Source organism: Gracilinanus agilis, chromosome 3, assembly GCF_016433145.1.
Source record: "Gracilinanus agilis isolate LMUSP501 chromosome 3, AgileGrace, whole genome shotgun sequence".
NCBI lineage: Eukaryota > Metazoa > Chordata > Mammalia > Didelphimorphia > Didelphidae > Gracilinanus > Gracilinanus agilis.
This window is the reverse complement of record NC_058132.1, coordinates 54,868,211-54,887,972: the sequence shown is the minus strand read 5'-3', so window position 1 is coordinate 54,887,972 and position 19,762 is coordinate 54,868,211. Positions and strand designations below refer to the sequence as shown.

General features: G+C 50.7%; 1 protein-coding gene across 1 annotated transcript in view; it reads left to right on the top strand.

Moving 5' to 3' along the window:
• The window catches only part of ALDH4A1 (aldehyde dehydrogenase 4 family member A1), a 31,963-nt gene extending 13,150 nt beyond the window's left edge, over nt 1–18,813 (top strand). The window contains exons 4-15 of the mRNA XM_044667808.1: nt 841–888; nt 2,650–2,805; nt 6,629–6,778; nt 6,873–6,947; nt 8,813–9,000; nt 11,386–11,459; nt 12,174–12,370; nt 13,168–13,215; nt 14,044–14,196; nt 15,483–15,604; nt 16,142–16,260; nt 17,378–18,813. Of these exons, the coding sequence (XP_044523743.1) occupies nt 841–888; nt 2,650–2,805; nt 6,629–6,778; nt 6,873–6,947; nt 8,813–9,000; nt 11,386–11,459; nt 12,174–12,370; nt 13,168–13,215; nt 14,044–14,196; nt 15,483–15,604; nt 16,142–16,260; nt 17,378–17,490 (1,443 nt within the window). The 3' untranslated portion in view covers nt 17,491–18,813. The remainder of the gene's footprint in view (nt 1–840; nt 889–2,649; nt 2,806–6,628; nt 6,779–6,872; nt 6,948–8,812; nt 9,001–11,385; nt 11,460–12,173; nt 12,371–13,167; nt 13,216–14,043; nt 14,197–15,482; nt 15,605–16,141; nt 16,261–17,377) is intronic.
• Nucleotides 18,814–19,762: the final 949 nt, after the last annotated feature.

The window sequence follows — 19,762 nt, the reverse complement described above, 5'->3', positions numbered from 1 at the left end:
GCTGGGAGTCAAAGAACAGGGAGGAGGCACACCATGGCTGGACCTTTGGGTTTGTGAAGGAGAGGCAAGTATCTAAAGCCTGAAAAGGCATGAAGGGCAAAGGTAACAGGGAGCCCCTGAGGTTGATTGAGTAGTGCAGTGACAAGATTCATGCTTGCACTTCAGTAAATCACTTTGGCAAATGAGGGGAAGGTGGTGGGGAGGTCATTGAGGAGGCTGGTGAGAGGGGTTGTGGATGTGTGAGAAAGAGGAGACGGGATGTGAGAGATGTACTAGAAACAGAAATGACAAGGGCTGGCACCTGAATCAAGATGTAGAGAGAGTGTGGAGTTGAACAAGCCATTCAGTTTTTAAACCTGCTCCTCATGGGCCAGGGGAGGAACCAACACTCAGCCTGTGGATGCCTAGATTCCATCTGATGGAGGTCAGAGGAAAGGGGGTGCCTGAGAGGTAACGAGTGAAGATGGGGAGAAGGAAGGAACTGGAAGGTTGCAGAGTAAGCCCTTCTCTGCTGCTCTCTCACTGTCAGTTAAAGCTGGCTGTAGAAGGGTGGCTTTGGGATGACATGAACTGAATGGGTTCCTTCTAGCTCTAAATTCTGTGCCTCTCACCCTAATTCCTGTTCCTCCTTCCCCAGAGATGCCTGTCTGGGGTTTTTTCCTCCCTTGCACCCCCTTTTATCAGCCATTGTCCTCCATGTGAAGTTAGGAAAGCCATTGGGGAGGATATGAACATCAGAAGTGTTGGTGATGAAGATAGTAGGATTAAATAAGTGAAATCCTCATAACATTGCTGATCCTGAGGGTTGTTGGTGACTTGGCATGTTCTTTTTCTCTCTAGCCATTTAACCATAAGCACAAAGTGGCCAAATATTGCTATGCTGATAAGGTGAGTCTCTCCCCATGATCTTTTTCTCTTTTCCTCCCTGCTTTCTCCTTTACTTCCTTTCCCCAATCCCCCAAAACTTCTGGTGCTGACTCTGAGGGTGTTGGAGCTGAGGGTATGGACCAACCTTTCTACTTCCTTATCTTGTGGGATCCGTGGGCGCAAAGGTAGACTCAGTAGTGTGTGTTTGTGTGTGTAGGGGAGGAGGGATACTGCCTCACCTTAGATGAGAGCCCTCTAAAACTGTGGGTTTTAAAATTACTATTCAATACTCTTTAATTATTATATTTAATAAGATTTATTAAAACAAAAAGCTAGAGTAAAGGCAAGGATCCCAGACTGTGCTCGTGGAGAAGAGAGCAAGAGAGAGGAGTTATAGAACTCTTAAAAACAATAATGTGACCATCCAAACATGGAGGGCAGGAGAGATTAAAGGGAATTTTGGGAAATACTAAGGGGCTTCTGGGGGATGAAATCTCCATTTATCCATATCTCCCTGTGTTCCTTTGGGAGACCAGTCTCCCCAATGGATCATGAAAACATAATCAACTTAAAAATTGCACTAATTTGTGGATAAAAGGAAAAGAGAACAAAATCAATTTCTACATTGACAAAAAGCCAATTTGGGGGCAGTCCCCTTTGGCATAAGAGTATACATTCAAAACAAATGCTTTTAACCCCCCATAGTTCAATTTCACATTCTAAAGTTCACTCTGAATCTTCTGGTACAGCATGTGGTCTGCTGGCATCTTCATGACTCCTTTTCCAAATAGGTTCATCTTCTGGATTCTGGGAGATAGCAAGTTTCTTATCCTAAAATTGCTCAAATTCAAATCAAAGTTCACAACAATAACATAGTCCCCCCTGAGGTGGATAATAACACAGGGATCACTCAGGGATGCATGGCTGAGTTATGAGGTATATTAATCAATTGGCAAAAGAAATAAAAAACATAAAAAATTCCAAATAAAAGAGAAAAAATAATTTGTGGATCAAATATCAAAGTCTTATGTCTAAAAATTCTAAGTAAAGGAAAAATAAAACTACAAGTCCTTGAATCAGGGTCCAATTAAAGTGAGTTATGTAATTATGCAATTACCCAATCAGTAGCCAGGGCTACAGAAAGTTTGCCACACTATGAAAGATAGAAAAGAGACTAGATTATAGGAGCCAGGATGGCAGCCAAAGTGAGATGCTTGATGGGGTTCAGGGAAGTCCGACCTCTGACATATGTCAAAACAGCTGCAACCTTGAACCCCAAACAAGTTCAAATCCTTTTGTCTTTGCTCAGAATTACACCGATCCCACTGGATTGGTTGGTCTCTTTGACCTTGTGCTTGTTTTGGCACTATGCAGGTAGCCTTGTGCTTCTTTGGCATTGTGCAGTGGCTCTTTTTGTTCCTTTCTCCTGGAATCAGACAGAATCATTAAGCAAAGTCCCATGATTATTTTTTTATATTTAATGAGATTTATTAAAACAAAAAGCTAGAGTAAAGGCAAGGCTCCCAGACTGTGCTTGTGGAGAAGAGAGCAAGAGGGAAGAGCTACAGAACTTTTAAAAACAAATAATGTGACCATGCAAATGTGGAGGTGCAGGAGAGGTTAAAGGGAATTTTGGGAAATACTAAGGGACTTCTGGGGGATGAAGTCCAAGTTCAAAATCTCCATTTATACACAGCTATATCCCCAAAGGACTTGTGGTTCCTGGGGAAGGGACCCCAATCCCAGAAGGAAGTGTCACTTATTCGTCTCCTTCTTTCCCAGGCTCTAATCAACAAAGCCATTGAGGCTGCCCTGGCTGCCCAGAAGGAATGGGACCTGAAGCCCATATCAGATCGGGCCCAGATCTTTCTGAAAGCTGCAGACCTATTGAGTGGCCCCCGAAGGGCAGAGATCCTTGCCAAGACTATGATTGGGCAGGTGAGAAATGGGCATTTGGGCCATGAGTGTATTGTGAATGTTGTTTATGCTCCCTGATCTTAGGATGGGTTACCCACTGGTTCAAGGAAAGAGAGAAAATACTTTTCCCATTTCTTTTAAAATTTTTGTTGATAATACTTCATTTTAAAATTACTTTCAGTTCTGAATATATTCCTCTTCCCTTCTCTTTCTAGTGAGTCATCTTTTGTAGAAAAGATTTAAAAAGAAAGGGGAAAAAAAGGGGACAGATAAGTGGCTCAGTGGATTGAGAACCAAGCCTAGAGATGGGAGGTCCTGGGTTCATATCTGGCCTCAGGCACTTCCTAGCTGTGTGACCCTGGGCAAGTCACTTAACCCCCATTGCTTAGCCCCTACTACTTTCCTGCCTAGGAACCAATACACAGTATTGATTTTAAAGTGGAAGATAAGGATTTGGGGATGGGGGTGGGAAAGGGAAAAAGGCTCAGCAAAGCTAGCCACCTTGTCAGGCCGATGGCATGTGCAATGCATAGACCTTGATCTCTGCAAAGAAGGGAGCGACCTGCCCTTTCTCATTGTTTCTCTGGGGCCAGACTTAATGGGCCAGATACTTGGTCAACACTTGTACACACGTCTGGCACCCCGACTCCTTGTGCTTGGAGGGCCTGGTGTTTCTGCCTCCAGACAATAGAGGAGACTTAGGAGGGTCAACTCCTGTCACCCTGTGGGGGCATATAGGAGGTAATTAATAAATGCTTGTTGATCAATAGATAGATCATAGTGTCAGAGCCAGAAGGGACCTCAGAGGCCACTGGGCCCTACTTGTACGTGAAATTGGAATCGCTCCATGGACCCCCAACAAATGGTGGTCTAGCTGCTGCTTGGAGACTTCCAGTAGAAGGCTCCTCCTGAGGTAGTCCAGGCTACTTTTGGGCTGCTCTAACATTGTTCTCTTAACAAGCCAATATTTGCCTGATTTTGCCCTCTGGGGCCAAGCAGAACCAGGCTAATCATTCTTCCACTTGATAGGACACTCCCAGCCTCCCAACCCCATCTTCTCTCCTTCAGCCCTAAAACTCCCGTTTCCTTCAGCTGACCGTAGGCTTTAGGGATAGGTGTGATCTTAGAGATTCTCCTACAACATGGCTGTTGTCCAGGTACCTTCTGCCTTGTGGATGACCTTAAATGTGGAGCCTAGAGGGAAAACCCTTGCCTCAGACCTTCCTGCAAACCACATGCCAGGCCCTCTGGGCCTCAGGAGATGCTTCTGTGTGAGTCACTGAGGCCAGACAGTAGCCTAGCCCAGAGGCCAACCTTTTGGTGAGGAACCTTCCCACATTTCCCCAGGCTGGTCCTCAGGTGACACCGGGCAGTAGACCCTGCCAGGCCTTAGACCCCATTGGTCCAGCCTTCAAGGCCCAATGGCCCTTCCATGCCTAGAGCTGTCAGAGAAGAAATTTAAACGAGAACTACTGTAATCACTCTTCTTATTGGGGCAGGAGTGAAATTTCCATGTAAGGTTTATTTATGTAGCCAGGCATAGTGGATAGAGGGCTAGCCTGGAGTCAGGAAGATCCCCATTCAAATCCAGTCTCTGATACTTTTACTAGCTGAGTGATCCTAGGCAGGTCATTCAACCTCTCTTGTCACAGTTTCCTAAACTGTAAAATGGGGATAATACACCTTCTTCCCAGGGTTGTTATGAGGATCAAATGAGATATTTGTGAAACAGCACAGTGCCTGGTGCTTAATAAATGCTCATTCCCTCCCCTTTGGGTGATTAAACACCAAAGCTATTGGAAACCTTTCCCAAGGATTATCTACTTTGCAGCTACCTTCAGCACTTCTCTGTGTGTGGTTTAACCTGGGAGTCCTCAGGAACCTTCCTGAAAAGGACTGCAGTGCCAAAGTCACCTTCTTGACAAATGGCCCCTGGTGACCAGGCTTTGTGGGCTCAGCCTCATTATCAGCTGTTTTTCTTGAAAGCAAAATAAGACCATTTTCAAAATTAAATTTTAGTTTTTTTTTTTAAACCCTTGTACTTCGGTGTATTGTCTCATAGGTGGAAGATTGGTAAGGGTGGGCAATGGGGGTCAAGTGACTTGCCCAGGGTCACACAGCTGGGAAGTGGCTGAGGCCGGGTTTGAACCTAGGACCTCCTGTGTCTAGGCCTGACTCTCAATCCACTGAGCTACCCAGCTGCCCCTTAAATTTTAGTTTTTTAAAAATTTGATCTAAAATTTAAACTAAATTTATATTTCCCTGATTACATGTAAAATTTTTCAAAATTCATCTAAAAATATTTCAAGTTCTGAATTCTCTTCCTCCCTCCTCTCTCCTCTCATTGAGAAGGCAAAAGCCACACATCTTAGTTTGTTATTCCATCCCCCCCCAATCACCCCTTCTACATTAGTAAAGCCTGACCTAGTATGCAGTGTCCCACTCCAGAGGCCCCCATCTCTCCTCCAGGCTCTTCTTGGGGCCAGACTTAGCATCTGAATTCCCCTGATTGTTCCCTTCTTTCTCAGGGGTCTAGCCCTTGGGCTAGTGTTCTCCTTCCCTCTTAATTAGTCCATGCAGATCTCCTCCTGTTTCTCGCCATGCATCACCTTCATTATTTCTTAGAAATCAGCAGTCAGTCAAGGGCTGGGTTTAGCATTGATCCCTCAGTTCCTGGCCTCTTCTTTAGCCTGGGTCTTGGGCACTCCTGACTCTGCTGATTGCTAGCTGGCTTTGGGAGGGGTGAAGAAGATGATGGAGAGGGAGGCACTAGCTGACCAAGCCAATAACTCTTTATGGACCTTGCTTTCCTTGTCTGTAAAATGGGGATCATGTTGGCACTCCCCACCTCACTGAGGTTGTTCATACTAAATATGCAGTTACATGTCATTTAGTTAGAGTTATATAGTATAATATAATACTCTTTAAAATAAGAGTTCTTATCTCTCTGACTCATTGAAATATTTAGAGCTTTTTCTTTGCCACACTCCTCGGAGAGAGGGAGCATGAGTATTTTTTAAATTTAAATTTTATTTTTTTGCTTCTCCTTTCCTTTCCCCCCTCCCTAAGATGGCAAGCAATTTGATCTAGGACATATCTATGCATATTGGTAATGTTGTAGAAGACTTGGGCATGCGTGCGTGCAAAAACCCAACAGAGAAAATAAATCAAGGAAAGGAAACCAAGAAAATAGACAGCTTCAATCTGCATTCGGACTCCACCAGCTCTTCCTCTGGAGGTGGAGAGCATTTTTCATCATGAACCCTTTGGAATTGTCTTGGATCACTGTATCGCTGAGAGTAGCTAAGTCATTCACAGTTGATCATTGTAGTTTTGCTGTTCTGTGTACATTGTTCTCCAGGTTCTGCTCACTCCATTTTGCAACAGTTCATGTAAGTCTTTCCAGGTTTTTCTGAAATTGGAGGACACTCCTGTCAGGTAGAGGGAGGAAGTGACTCGTCTGCAGTCATTAAGCTAACAGTTATGGGGCTTAGCTTCCAATGTCCCTCGATGATTCTATCTCAGAGCTCCTGGGATCATAGGGTTAGAGCTGGGAAGCAACTTTGAGGCCACTAAATGCCATCCCCTCCTGTTACAGATGAGGAAACTGAGGCCTAGAGAGGTAACCGACTTGCCCAAAGCTGTACAGGCTTTGTGTCTGCGGTAGGATTCAAACTCAGACCCTCTAGCCATGTTTACAGATTACCTGTAATCCGTAACAAATTGTATCCACGATGAGCGGCATCTGAAGTGAGAGATGTGCTCAGGGTGAGCGTCTCATTACACGTAGAGTGTACATACTTAGTACGTATTTGTTATCCAGCCTTGTTTTCACTCCTGCCAGGCCAAAACTGTGATCCAGGCAGAGGTCGACGCCGCCGCCGAGCTCATCGACTTCTTCAGATTCAATGCCAAGTACGCCATGGAGCTGGACAGCAAGCAGCCCATCAGCGTCCCGCCCAGCACCAACCGGGTGGTGTACCGAGGCCTGGAGGTAGCTCAGGCTGGCTCGATGGGAGGGCCCGGGAGGGGCTCCAGGGAGGCCCCGGGCAGAGCTGGGCTTGACCTCCCTGTCTGCTCTCTCCCAGGGCTTTGTGGCCGCTGTCTCTCCCTTTAACTTCACAGCGATTGGAGGCAACCTGGCAGGGAGTCCGGCCTTGATGGTGAGTGTATAAGGAGGGCTGGGAGGGTGATGTCTCCCCTCTGCAAAAAAAGTGATCAGGGAGGAAGCAGGGGGAATGGAGGAGCCTCCTCACACCCCCTCTTAGTGACCAGGTTTGGTCATCATCATTTCACTAGTCACTTCCAAATCTTCTCTTTTCTTTTTTTTAAACCCTTAGCTTCTGTCTGAGAGTCAATAGTGTTTGTTGATTCCAAGGCAGAGTAGTGGTAAGGACTAAGCACACAGCTAGGAAGTGTCTGAGGCCAGATTTGAACCCAGGCCATCCTGTCTCTAGGCCTGGTTCTCTGTCCCCTGAGCAACCTGACTGCCTCACTTCTGATTATCTTCAACAAGCATTTACTGAGCAACCATGATGTGTCAGGCGTTGGTCTGGGAATACAATGAAAGGCAGAAGCCAGTCCCTGCCCTCTAGGAGCCTCCAGTCTAATGGGGAAGACAACATGGAAGTCCCTGGGCATGTGGCATGTGCCATGTGCCTATAGGAAAGACTCAAGGGAACCCCAGAAGGGAAGGCACTCGCAGGATGGAGAGGGGCTTGAAGAATGTGGGCACTGAGCCAGGGTTTGAAGGAAAACAAGGAGACAAAGATGCACAGGAGGGGAGTTTTTGGTTTTAGTTCTTTCCCACCCCCTCCTAATTTGAAAGAAAAAATGAAAAACCGAACCCTTGTAACAGATGTGCATGGTGAAGCCAAACCCATTTCCCCCTTGTCTGTGTTCAGTAATGTGGGGAGGTGAGGAAAGCACCTTGGAAGCCACAGAAAGCAAGACAAATGGGAGCTGCCATTGTTTTTAGTACCAAATGTTCCGGTGGTTCACTGGGCCTGGAGTCAAAAAGGCCTGAATTCAAATCCAGCCTCAGAAACTTATTATCTTGTAAAGTTACTTAACTTCTGCCAGCCTCAGTTTCCTCATCTGTAAAGTAGAGATAATAACAGCATCTATCTCAGGAGGTTGTTGTGGGGATCAGAGTTTGTTAAGTCCTTTGCACAGTTCCTGTGCATGTAGAAGGTTCTATATAAACACTTATTTCTTCCCCCTCCCTTTCCCCTCCAAATGGAAACAAAGTCCACAAAATTAGGTTAATCCAAGATTCTCTGGAATTATTAGTGGCAATTAGAATGAGTCATTGAATAAGAATTTACGTGGTGCCATATTAGGGTCCATGTGCTAGGTACCAGCAGTACAAAGACAAAACCGAACCAGTCCCTGCCCTCCAGGAGCTTGCCTTCTAATGAGGGGAACCGTGCATACAGAGAGAAGATGGCATCAGGTGGATGGGAAGGGTCAAAGAACTCTAGCCCTGGAGCCAGAAGGGCCCTTAGAGGCCACCTTAAGTTTACAGAGGAAGAGACTGAGTCCCTGGGTGGTCATGGGCTTACACCAGAATTTTGAGTGCTTCCTTGCCACAGAAGACCCAGAGCTAGGTCCTCAGGGGTGAGGAGCAGGGGTCGAAGGAAGTTAGTGAATGTGTGAAGGCAGGAAAGAGTGAAGGGATGTGTCTGGCCGTTCTGGAAAGTGTGGTGGTGGTATCATCATTGTCACGACAACACAGTAATAACTGACATTTATATAGCACCTACTATGTGCTGGGCACTGGGCTAAGTGTCCTACAGGTATTCTCATTTGTCTTAGAACAGCTCTGGGAGATAGGGACTGCTACCCTTGTTATACAGATGCGGGCACTGAGGCAGGCAGCACTTAAGTGACTTGTCTGAGGCTGGATTTGAACTCAGGGCTTCCTGACTGTAGGCCCAGTGCCCTGTCCACTCTAGCACATCTAGTTGGTATATGTATAAGAACGTTGTTTCAAGCATTGCTGCCCACATACTCCCTCCTGTCGCAGGGCAACGTAGTGATATGGAAGCCCAGCGACACAGCTATTCTGGCCAACTACGCTGTGTACAAAGTCCTCCGAGAGGCTGGACTTCCCCCAAACATCATCCAGTTTGTTCCGGCCAGTGGGCCCGTCTTTGGAGACACGGTCACCAGCTCGGAGCACCTCTCTGGTCTCAATTTCACTGGCAGCGTGCCGTAAGTCTGAAGGGGTCCGGGGATGTTCAGCCAGGGGAGCGTGGGCCTTGGGCAGAGCCTTCCAAGGGTGGAGGCCCAGCAACATCTGAAAGACTGGCTCCTGGAAGTTGGGGGGGAGAGGCTCATTGTCCACAATGGGGAGGTGACGGTCCCATGGTCCTTTTCCCCAGCCAGGCTGTGTCTAGAGTACCACGTCCAGGCCTCAGCGCCACAGGAACGATAGAAACCAGCTGGAGAGCATCCAGAGCAGGGCAGTCAGAGCAAACCAGACAAGGACCTGTTGAAGGCATTGAGGGAATGTTTGGTTTAAATTAGAGAGCTGTCTTCAGGTATCTGAAAGGAAGCGGGGTCAGACCTGTCCTGCTTGGCTACAGAGGGCAGGACTAGAAGAACGTATAGAAGCTGATGGGAGGCAGATGTAGGGCTCATGTTAGGAACAACCCCTTAATGAGAGCTTTCCAGAAGTAATGGTTTGTTTACCTTGAAGGTAAAGAATTTCCCTTTGTTAGGGATCTCCAAATAGAGGCTGGATGACCACTCATCTCTGCTATGGTAGAGGTGATTCCTGTTTGAGGATGGATTGGACTCTGACTGTTGAGGTTGCTTCTGTGCTTATCCGTGCTCCTTTGATTGGGAAAGGGCCAGCCATTCTGCTGTAGGACAGTTGTCATAGTTATGGCTTTCCCCCTTTGTTTAGTTCATTTCCTTGCACTCTCCATTCCCCTCATGCCCTTGTCTCAGAGTCCTGTTTGGTGGGGCAGCAGTGTTGGACCCTGTGCCTGGTTGGGGCCCACACACCTCCAGGATGCTGTGATTCGAGGGAGCCCTGCTCTGGGGCACTGACGGCCAGGAAGAGACTGAGCAGCTCTCTGTCCCAGGGCTTTATGGCCAGTCTTCTCCTGGCCAGAGGAGAACAGCTAATATTGACCCAGCTCTGGAAAGTTTGCCGAGTGCACTTACCTTGTTTGAAGAGGAGCTCTTATTTCTCTAGTAATTTAAAGTTTCAAAGCACTTTCCTGCCAACTTCCCTGGGAGATGGGGAGCATAGTTATCACCCCCATTTTGTAAAGGAAGAAACTGAGGCTCTGAGACATGGCCTTGAACCTCTTGGGGCCCCATAGCATGGAAACATCAGTTTGGGACTTTGAATGCCAAGGCCTCTGCCTTCCAGCCTTCCCCTTTCCTTTTGATGTTGTTGTTTAGACTCCCTGGACTTCTGTCTGGGGAGTTAGCTGAGATACTGAAGTGGTTTGCCATTTCCTTTTCCAGTGGCAAACAGAGATTAAGGGATTTGGGGTCTTCTTAACTCCAGGCCCAGCATTTTCTCTACTGTGCCACTGAGCTGCCTCTTTTTCTACTATCTGTTTAAGGGTTCCCATTTCCACATTGCTCATGCCCCTTTTCAGGCCACTGGAGCCTATGCCTGGGAGAAAGGAGCCTTCCTCTCCTCCCTCTTTGTCCTTTTGTCTGGAGACAGCTATCAGGAAAAGAGCCTGAAGCTAGAAATTAGGGGACCTGGATTCAAGGCCCAATCCTGCCACTCAATACCTCTGTGGCCATGGGCAAGCCATATCCTGTGAGCCTCAGCTGACTGGTCTGTAAAATGGGAGACTAAATTATCCCAAGGCCCCTCCCAACTCTGAGTGTGTATTCTAAAGCCCCTTTCTATTCTGACATTCAACATTCATAGATCCCTTCTAGTTCTCACATTTCTGTGTCCTGTGGGTCCTTCTAGGACTGGCATTCTTCTGAGACCCCCTTGAAGCACTGACATTCTGGGAATCTGCTTCAGAGACCTCTGAGTCTCTGGCATTCCTTGTACTCTGCTGGCCCCCTCGCCTGGGGGAGAATGTGCTGCACTCCCACAGACAGAAGTGCTGAAAAGGGTTGTTTTCCAGAAGTCCCCGCTTTCCCCAGAGCAGAGCTTCTGTCCCCATAGGCACCAGCCTATTAAAAAGGGGAGCAGGCAAGGCTGGCTTCTGCCATGCTTTGATGAGAGTCGGGGCGCTAAGGTAGGAAAGCCATAAATTAGTATTAGGCACTGTGTCGCCTGTGAGGAGGCGATTAGCATTTTTATTGTTTGGTGCCACTGGGGTTGGTCACACTGCAAACCCAGGGGAGGAGGTGCTGGAGACCTTGTGGATGGCACAAAGGAGACCCAGGGCTCTGCCCTAGATCCCCAGAGGCCCAGACTGCTCAGCCCATCTCTGCTAAACTCTGTAACTTCCTCCCAGTCAGGGCCCCCAGCTTGTCTCTCTAGGTAGTTTTTAGCCATTGAGAGCAAGGGGCCAGGTCAACTGCCAGAATTTCTCTGTTATTCCTAAAGTGGTGACAGAACCCTCCTTTCCTGGCCTGCCACTTTCTGCCCTCATGCTTCTGTTTCAGGACTTTTAAACGTCTCTGGAAACAGGTGGCTGACAACTTGGATCGGTATCGCACCTTCCCACGTTTGGCAGGAGGTAAGGCCACCCCCAGCTTGGATTTCCTCCCAGCTCTGACATTCTGGGTTCTAAGGTTCCTCCCAGCTCTGACATTCTCTGTTCTAAGGTCTCTCCCAGCTCTGACATTCTCTGTTCTAAGGTCCCTCCCAGCTCTGACATTCTCTGTTCTAAGGTCTCTCCCAGCTCTGACATTCTCTGTTCTAAGGTCTCTTCCATCTCTGACATTTTCTGTTCTAAGATCTCTTCCAGCTCTGACATTCTCTGTTCTAAGGTCTCTCCCAGCTCTGACATTCTCTGTTCTAAGGATTCTCCCAGCTCTGACATTCTCTGTTCTAAGAGCCCTTCCAGCTCTGACATTCTCTGTTCTAAGGTCTCTTTCATCTCTTCTCTAACAATGACGATTGTGTACATTTCTTCAGGACTAAGTTAAAAGTGTTTTCCACATGATCCATAAATGGCCCAGGACCCAGAGGCCCCCATGTGACATAGTGGATTCAGATTCTAGCTCTCATTCTGGGTGCAGGCTCAGTTTTCTTAACTGTGAAATGAAAGGCAATGATATTGCCGCTTCTACCCCAAAATCCTCTGGTCCTTCCTAACTTTCTAATCTCAGGCAGGACTTTGACTCTCCCTGTAGTAGCAGAGACCCTGAGCCGGTCCCCTTGCTAAAGCTGGAGTGGCAAGGGTCCCCATAGCCCTCCCTCATTTTTCCTTCTCCCTCCCTCTCTCCAGAGTGTGGCGGGAAGAACTTCCACTTCGTCCACAGCTCGGCAGATGTGGGCAGTGTGGTGAGCGGGACTCTACGCTCTGCCTTTGAGTTTGGTGGCCAGAAGTGTTCAGCCTGCTCTCGACTCTATGTCCCTGACTCACTGTGGCCCAAGATCAAAGCTCAGCTCCTGGAGGAGCACAGCCAGATTCGAGTGGGAGATGTGAGCAGCTCTTCGGCGGGGGTGGGGGGGTGGGGTGCGGCTCCTGGGGACCGCTAGTGATGTATTTGAGCCCTTCTGGGGAAGCTTGTTTGCTCTGTGCTACAACAGTCCCTGGTGGTGGCCAGGGAAGTGTTAAGTTTATACCCTGGTTCTGCCCCTTCCTCCCTGTGTGACCTCTGGCAAGTCACTTTACCTCTCTGGGCTCCAGTTATCTTACCTACAAAATGGCCTTTGAGGTCCCTGCCAGCTCCAAGCCCATACTTAGAGTTACAACTAAAGTCTCTGTCAGGGGAGCATGAACACAGGCCCAGGTTGAGGATATGTGCCTGTTTTCCAAGGACCAGCCTGGCCAGATTTGGAGAGCTTCATGGCCAGGCCAAGTGGCCAAGACCATTGCAACCTATCTCTGTGGAGGGGTGAACCACTCTATAGAAATCATAGCTTTGACATGCTGGGCTTTGCTTTCCTCATCATAACCTTGAGGGAGGAAATATAATGAGTTTTAGCCTTATTTTTTTCATAAGAAAAAGTAGAAGCTCCTGACTCGAAGAGGGCAAGAGAAAGGCCTTCTCTCTGGCACAGGCATTGTTTTTATTTGCTCCATATCTGGGGCTTTTTTCCCCCCAAGACAGTAGGGTCCCTGTGGAAAGTTTTCCCATTTCCCAAGTCCTATGGCCGAGGATGGGCATAGGAGGTGGATGTGGAGGGGGAGTATGGGGCTGGGAGGGCTTTTTCTGACTGTGGGCTCCTAGTAACTTAGACTTGTTTCCCTCTGTTTTCCCTTGACCCACTTGTAGCCTGTGGAAGATTTTGGAATATTCTTCTCTGCTGTCATCGATGCCAATGTAAGAAGCCTTGTATGCTTAGACAAGAATCTGGGCTTTGTGGCGAGGATGTGGGAGCCTCATCAGAGAGTTTGCATCCTGGCCCCGGCCTCGGGAAGCTTTCCTTTGGGGGGTGGCAGTGTGGGGACATAGGTCTGTCCCAGGGTAACTTCCAGTCTGATAAGGGAGATGGCCCTTTGTCCTGTGGGAATCCTTAGCTTTGGGAGCTGGGTAGAACACCCTTGGAATGGATGAATTACAAAAATGTATATGGCACTGAGTACAAATAGAAGACAGCTAGCCCTGCCCTCAAGGAGTTCCTAGTTTTTCATGGGAGGGCTGCCCCCTGTTTAGGAGCTTAGCTTTAGCGCTGCTGACTGACCAGACCTGAAAGGCCTCAGGTTTTAGCAATGGCCAGTGGCAGGGTGCTCAGGGTGTGTCAAGGGCCCCCCTGGGCTTCCCTCTCCCTGGCAGGGTTGTTGTGTGTGACCACCAGCCTGTCTACACAGCGTGAGCAGACAGATCTCTGGACAACCTTGGATGAGGTCTGGGTGCCCATGGTGGAAGGCGAGAGGGGTGGAATGGGTGCCATTAGGTCTCACCTCCCTCCTTAGTGTGAAAAATAAGCACAAACTAGATACAACTACCCTTCAAATGCCCAGCCTCCAGAATTGCTAGAGTAACCCGCTTGGTCCTGTGGCTGCTTCACTGCAGGCCTGGTGGCTCTCTGGGGGCAGGGAGGGAGGCAAAGAGCCCCTCTCCTATTGCTGCCAGTGTTGTCTGGTCTGACCACCTCCATGGGCCCTGACACCTTCCCAAGCCCATCATCTGTCCTTTGATTCTTTCCAGTCTTTTGGGCGCATCAAGAAGTGGCTGGAACACATCCACTCCTCGCCCAACCTCAGCGTCCTGGCTGGGGGCCAGTGCGACGACTCTGTGGGCTACTTTGTCCAGCCGTGCATTGTGGAAAGCAAGGACCCGAGAGACCGCATCATGAATGAGGTGGGACTGGGGGCAAGCAGGGGGCCCAGGAGCCCTAGCATTGCCAATGGGAGGCAGGCAGCCCCTTAGGCCTGAGGCGGGGAGCAGAGCCCCCATTTCTCTTCCATGCTAACATGTCTGCACACCTGGGGAAACTGAGGTCTTGAGGGGTCATAGAGTGATAGTGTTGAGAACTGGAAAACCCCTCTGGGAGTGTGTTGGGTGAACCCTTCCTTTTTTGGTCACTCATGTTTTAGCGATGTGTATTCTACACCCATAGTCCCTCCACTGGGCAGGGAGAGGAGGAGGTGAATGTTTTAACTCTGGTCATAGCCCTGCCCTGGCCATTCCATGGATGAGCCATTCCCAGAAGGGGCCTGCATGGCCTTTAACAGGTAGAAGGAAACTTAGGGGACTTCTCGTCCAGGCCCTCCTTTTACAAGTGGGGAGTTCAGTGGTTTGCCCAAGGTGTAGCAGCAAGACATGATGGAGGCACAGAGAATGCCCCTCACTGTCTGCCTGAAGAGCCAGAGGCAGGGAGAAAACTGCCACTCGGGTCCTCTGACTCTTAAATGGTCATTTCTCAGGCCTGCAGCCCTTCTCAGGTGGGGGCAGGGGGGAGACAGTGGGGAAAGAGCAGTTTTGTCCGGCACATAAGGTGCCAATACAAGCATATAGCTACGAAGGCCCAGGCGTCCAGTTGGCTGCCAGGATTCGCTGAAGTGAAAAATGTCAGGGCTGGGAGGGCCCGTAGAACCCAGAGCTGGGAGGAACCTCAGGACACAGTGTTGGGGCTGGGAAGGCCTTTGGCTCCATCTCTTTCGTGAGGACCAGAGAAAGGAAGAAAGGAAGGCCACTTGCTCAGTCCCTGCCTCCTGATGCCTCGTGTGCCCCACGGTGGGATAAAAGGCTTCGTGGGTGCCCCTCTCCCCAGGCAGTGTGGGGCCAGCCTTGGGCCTTCATCTCCTAAGGGAGAGAGGAGTATGCCTTTCTAGTGCCAGTGCAGCGTGTGCAGTCGAGGGTCCCCATCCTCGGACCACCAGTGCCCAGTGAGAAAGCTGCTGGAGCCCTTTGGTGTCAGCTATGGATTGAGCTACGGTGGTGAAAGGCCCTGTGATGACGTTCAGAGCCTCCGCCGTGAGGGAGGGCACCGCAGGCGGGGGGACAGCCTGGCTCTCTGGGGACTGACGAGAGGTCTGGGCTCTTTGCTGATGCCCAGCCTGGGGCCCTCCTCGGCCCCTCTGAGCCGGGAGGTTTGTGGCTCATCGCTCCCTCACCTGGAGCCCTGTCTGCCCCTTCACTTGCAGGAGATCTTCGGCCCCATCCTGACGGTCTACGTGTACCCCGAAGGCCAGTACCGGGAGATTCTGCAGCTAGTGGACAGCACCTCCCCCTATGGCCTCACGGGGGCAGTGTTTGCCCAGGATAAGTGAGTGGCGGGCTGGGCAGGCTCAGGGCAGTGCTGCAGGGCCAGAGCTGGGCCTCCCTGCTCTTGCAAGGCCTCTAAGAGATCCTTAGCTCCAACTCCAGATGTGTCTCACCCCATCCGTCCATCCATCCTCTTGTGAGATTCTGGCTCAGGTTTCTGCACATTCTTGGCCCTGTTTCTGTCCATGGAAGCCTTGAATGTCAGAGCCAGGAGGGACCTAAGGACAGGGAATGTCAGAGCCAGAAGGTGGGGGCATCAGAACAAAGAACTTCAGAACTCAGTAGAGCCCTGGAGACCCTCCAGTCCAACTTCCTGCCCCCTCCCTACCTCCACCCCTCCTTTAGCTCCTTTAGCTCAGGGGCAGAAACAGCTCCTGAGGGTCTTTTCATTGAGGGGGTGGTTGGAGGGGGAGAGGCAACCAGGGAGTACAAAGGAGGCTCAAGAATTGGGAGTGGGGCTTCCCCCCATTTCTGCAGCGAGTGGATGACTGTTTCCTCCTTTCTCCTTTCTTCTTCCTCCCTTTCTGCTCCCTGGAAGGAATGTGATTGATGAGGCCACAAAGATACTGAGGAATGCAGCCGGCAACTTCTACATCAATGACAAATCCACTGGTTCAGTGGTGGCCCAGCAGCCCTTTGGGGGTTCCCGTGCATCAGGTGAGCCCCTGCCACCCAAGGGGGAGAGAGGGGTGGGCTTTACAGAGGGCCCTTAGAACTCAGAATGTCAGAGCTGGGAGGGTCCTTAGGACAGGGAATGCCAGGGCTGGGGTGGTGGGGAGCTTAGAGCACAGAATGTCAGAGCTGGAGGCAGGGTGCACCTTAGAACACAGGTACTCTCACTGTCCATCCTAGAAATCATGTCATCTAGCTTCGATTTTTATATATGAGGAAGTTTAGATCCCTAGAAGGAAAATGACTTGCCCCAGGCTACAAGTGTACGAGGATGGAGCTGGGACCAGAGTGGTGTGTCTGGAATTCGACACTGCCTCCCAGAAACCTCATGCTGAGCGCTTCTTGGTCTTGCCTCAGTCTACTCCAGCTCGTGTTCCATAGCTTTCTCTTCTCCTCCTTGTGTCTGTAGAGCTTGGCCCTTGCTCTCCCTCCCCCTCCCCTTTTCTCTATCTCTATCCNCTAGAAATCATGTCATCTAGCTTCGATTTTTATATATGAGGAAGTTTAGATCCCTAGAAGGAAAATGACTTGCCCCAGGCTACAAGTGTACGAGGATGGAGCTGGGACCAGAGTGGTGTGTCTGGAATTCGACACTGCCTCCCAGAAACCTCATGCTGAGCGCTTCTTGGTCTTGCCTCAGTCTACTCCAGCTCGTGTTCCATAGCTTTCTCTTCTCCTCCTTGTGTCTGTAGAGCTTGGCCCTTGCTCTCCCTCCCCCTCCCCTTTTCTCTGTCTCTATCCCTCTCTCTCCCCCTCCCCTCCCCCCTCCCCCTCTCCCTGTCCTCCTTCTCCCTCTCCCTGCCCCTCTCTCCCCTGCTGTTGCTCTCTTCTCAGTCAGCAGAGGGGAGCCAGGTGGGGTGGGTTCCCTGGGCTTCTTTCGTCTCTGCCAGCAGTTTCTAAGTCAAGCTCTCATGCCTCCTCCCAGCCCCCTCAGAATGGGTTGATCAAGTACGTCAAGGTTCTTTGCAGCAACTTCACAGGACAGGCTTGATGCTCCATCATTCCTGGGACAGCAGCCGGGCCCGAGTCAACCCAGGCAGCTCCTTCCCTTTATTCCTGTTGGCCCCATTTTTCCTTCTGACAACCTTCTGTCTTCCAACAGGCACCAATGACAAGCCAGGGGGCCCCCATTACATTCTCCGCTGGACCTCCCCCCAGGTCATCAAGGAGACCCACTCTCCCCTTGGGGACTGGAGGTATTCCTACATGCAGTGAGCCCTGTGGGCTCGCACCTCGTCCGTCCAAGCTACTGACCAGCCGTCTGCCTGCACCATTACTCCTGACCTTCTCTCGCCCCTCTCTACCTCGAGCCTGAGCCTCTGCACACATCCCCACGAGGGCTCCAGAACTCCTGTGCAAAGCCAGTTCTTCTAGCGCAGTCTGCGGGAGCCCCCGTCCTGCATGAGGTCGCCAGGAGGACGTGGCCAGGGCCTGGGGAAGGGGCCGAAGTTGACCCTTTTGGAGGGTCTGGAAGCTCTTTTGCACATGCCCTGCTCACCCCAGCAGGGTTTTGTCCTCCGGGCCAGACGTAGACTGAGCCCCGCCATCTTTGAAGGGCCCTCATTGAATTTCACCCGAGCCTTAAGGACTGCTGAGGAAGGGTCTCTCTTCTCTCCTTTATCTCAGAAAACCACCTTGGTGAAGGGTTCTCAGTGCTGGCTGCCCGGCTTGTTTCTCCTCTCTTGTGTGGGCCCGGGTCTGTGTGTGGGTACAAGTGGAGGGGCCTTCCCTGAGCCTCTGAGCCTGCCTGGATGGCCCCCTGGCCAGGGATCTGCCCCCTCAGGCATCCTGGTGCCTGGGCCTGGAGAGCCTGGAGAGCTCTTTACACTGGCCGCACGCTAGGGATCCAGGCAGCCCCTTCCTCCTTTCCTGTCTCTTCTATGGTTTGGGGGTGAGGGAGGGATGAAGGGGAATCCTGTGAGGCTTCATGTTCTTGCAGTAGCTAGAGTTGAGCTCATGCCCCTTGTCGGGCCCTGACACACACTTCCCCTTGGAGATGGTGAAGCCTGGCGGGCTCCTTGGGGGAACGGGCCCCACGAACCCCCCCCAAGCCCTCCGGCTCCCAGCACCCACTGTGGCCCACTGCCTTTGGAATGTTTTGGGCTTCCCTCGCAGACCACTCGTGGGACTCTGGGCAGATCACTTCATCTCTGTGCCTTGGTTTCCTCAGCCATGGATGAGTCGGTTAGCCCTGGATCCATGGGAGGCCGCCAGTGGGTGCCCGCGTTAGTGTGAGTGGGGAGCGGGAGGAGCCAGCGTCTCGGGGTGCCCCGCCGCCTCTTCTGATGTTGCTGTGTGTCCTCGGACATCCCTGGCAGAGGCAGGGCGGCACTTGATATTGGCCCGGATGGGAGAGGCGGAGTTTGGTTGTTTTTCCTTTGTACAAGTTGGGGCTTTTCTGTTGGGGGATGGCGAGTAAGGAGAGTGGCTGGACGTGTCTGGTTTGCAGAGGTTTCCCTGGTCCTGAACTGCGATGTGGAGGTGGTTTTGCACTGGATACTTACAGCCTGCTGTCTAATAAAAGTCTGGATAGCCTTTCGCATGGTCTGGCCTTCTTCGAGGGGGAGCTGGGGGTCAGGAGACGTGGCCCCCCACTCGTTCACGGGTGGTGTTCCTCGGCCACGTATTCCCAGTCGACTTTATTAAGCAGCCACTGTGTTAAGTGCCGGCCGTACGAAGAGAGGTAACAGTCCCTGCCCTTGAGGGGCTCCATCCAGACGTCCTGACTTTTTGTTAAGACCTCGAAGCCTCCTGAGAGATTATTTCCCAGATAGCTTCCTTTAAGAGGTGGAAACAAGGGTCCAGAGAGGGAGGCTCCTGGTCTGTGAGAAGGGAGTCACTAGCGATCATCTCCAGGGGCATTCTCCACTCTGGCCTGGGCCTTCCCCCCTGCCCCCACCACTTCCACCCCAATCCCAACCTGACACAGCAGGAACGTCTTGGAGGTCAAGGTCAGTGTTTTAGAGACCTCAGAACCCAGGCGTCTGGGTGGCCGTGAGGGTGTAGAGGTTGGCTTGTTGGTCCTATGTAGATATGGGGAGGATAATGTCGGGAAAAGGGCATTGTCTGTTATGTTACATGTGTGCGCTGACCTCAAACATGGGCTTCGAACTTGCCAACAAACTAAAAGAAACTCCTAAAGCAGGGAAAGGAGGAGTAGGTCTCCCGGCTCTCTCTTACTCTTCCCCATCTACTGACTGGCAAAAAATATTTAGCTGTGAGCGGTGAGTCTGGAGAACATTTGGCTTAGTGGGGTGTCAGAGCTGGAGGGACCTTCAAACCCAGAATATGCCAGAGCTGAGAGGGACTCAGAACCCAGAATGTGAGGACGGAGAGGGCCCTCAGAACCCAGAACGTCAGCGCTAGGAAGGAGCCTCAGAACCCAGAATGTCAGTGCTAGGAAGGAGCCTTAGAACCCAGAATGTCAGTGCTGGAAAGGAGCCTCAGAACCCAGAATGTCAGTGCTGGGAGAGACCTTAGAACCCAG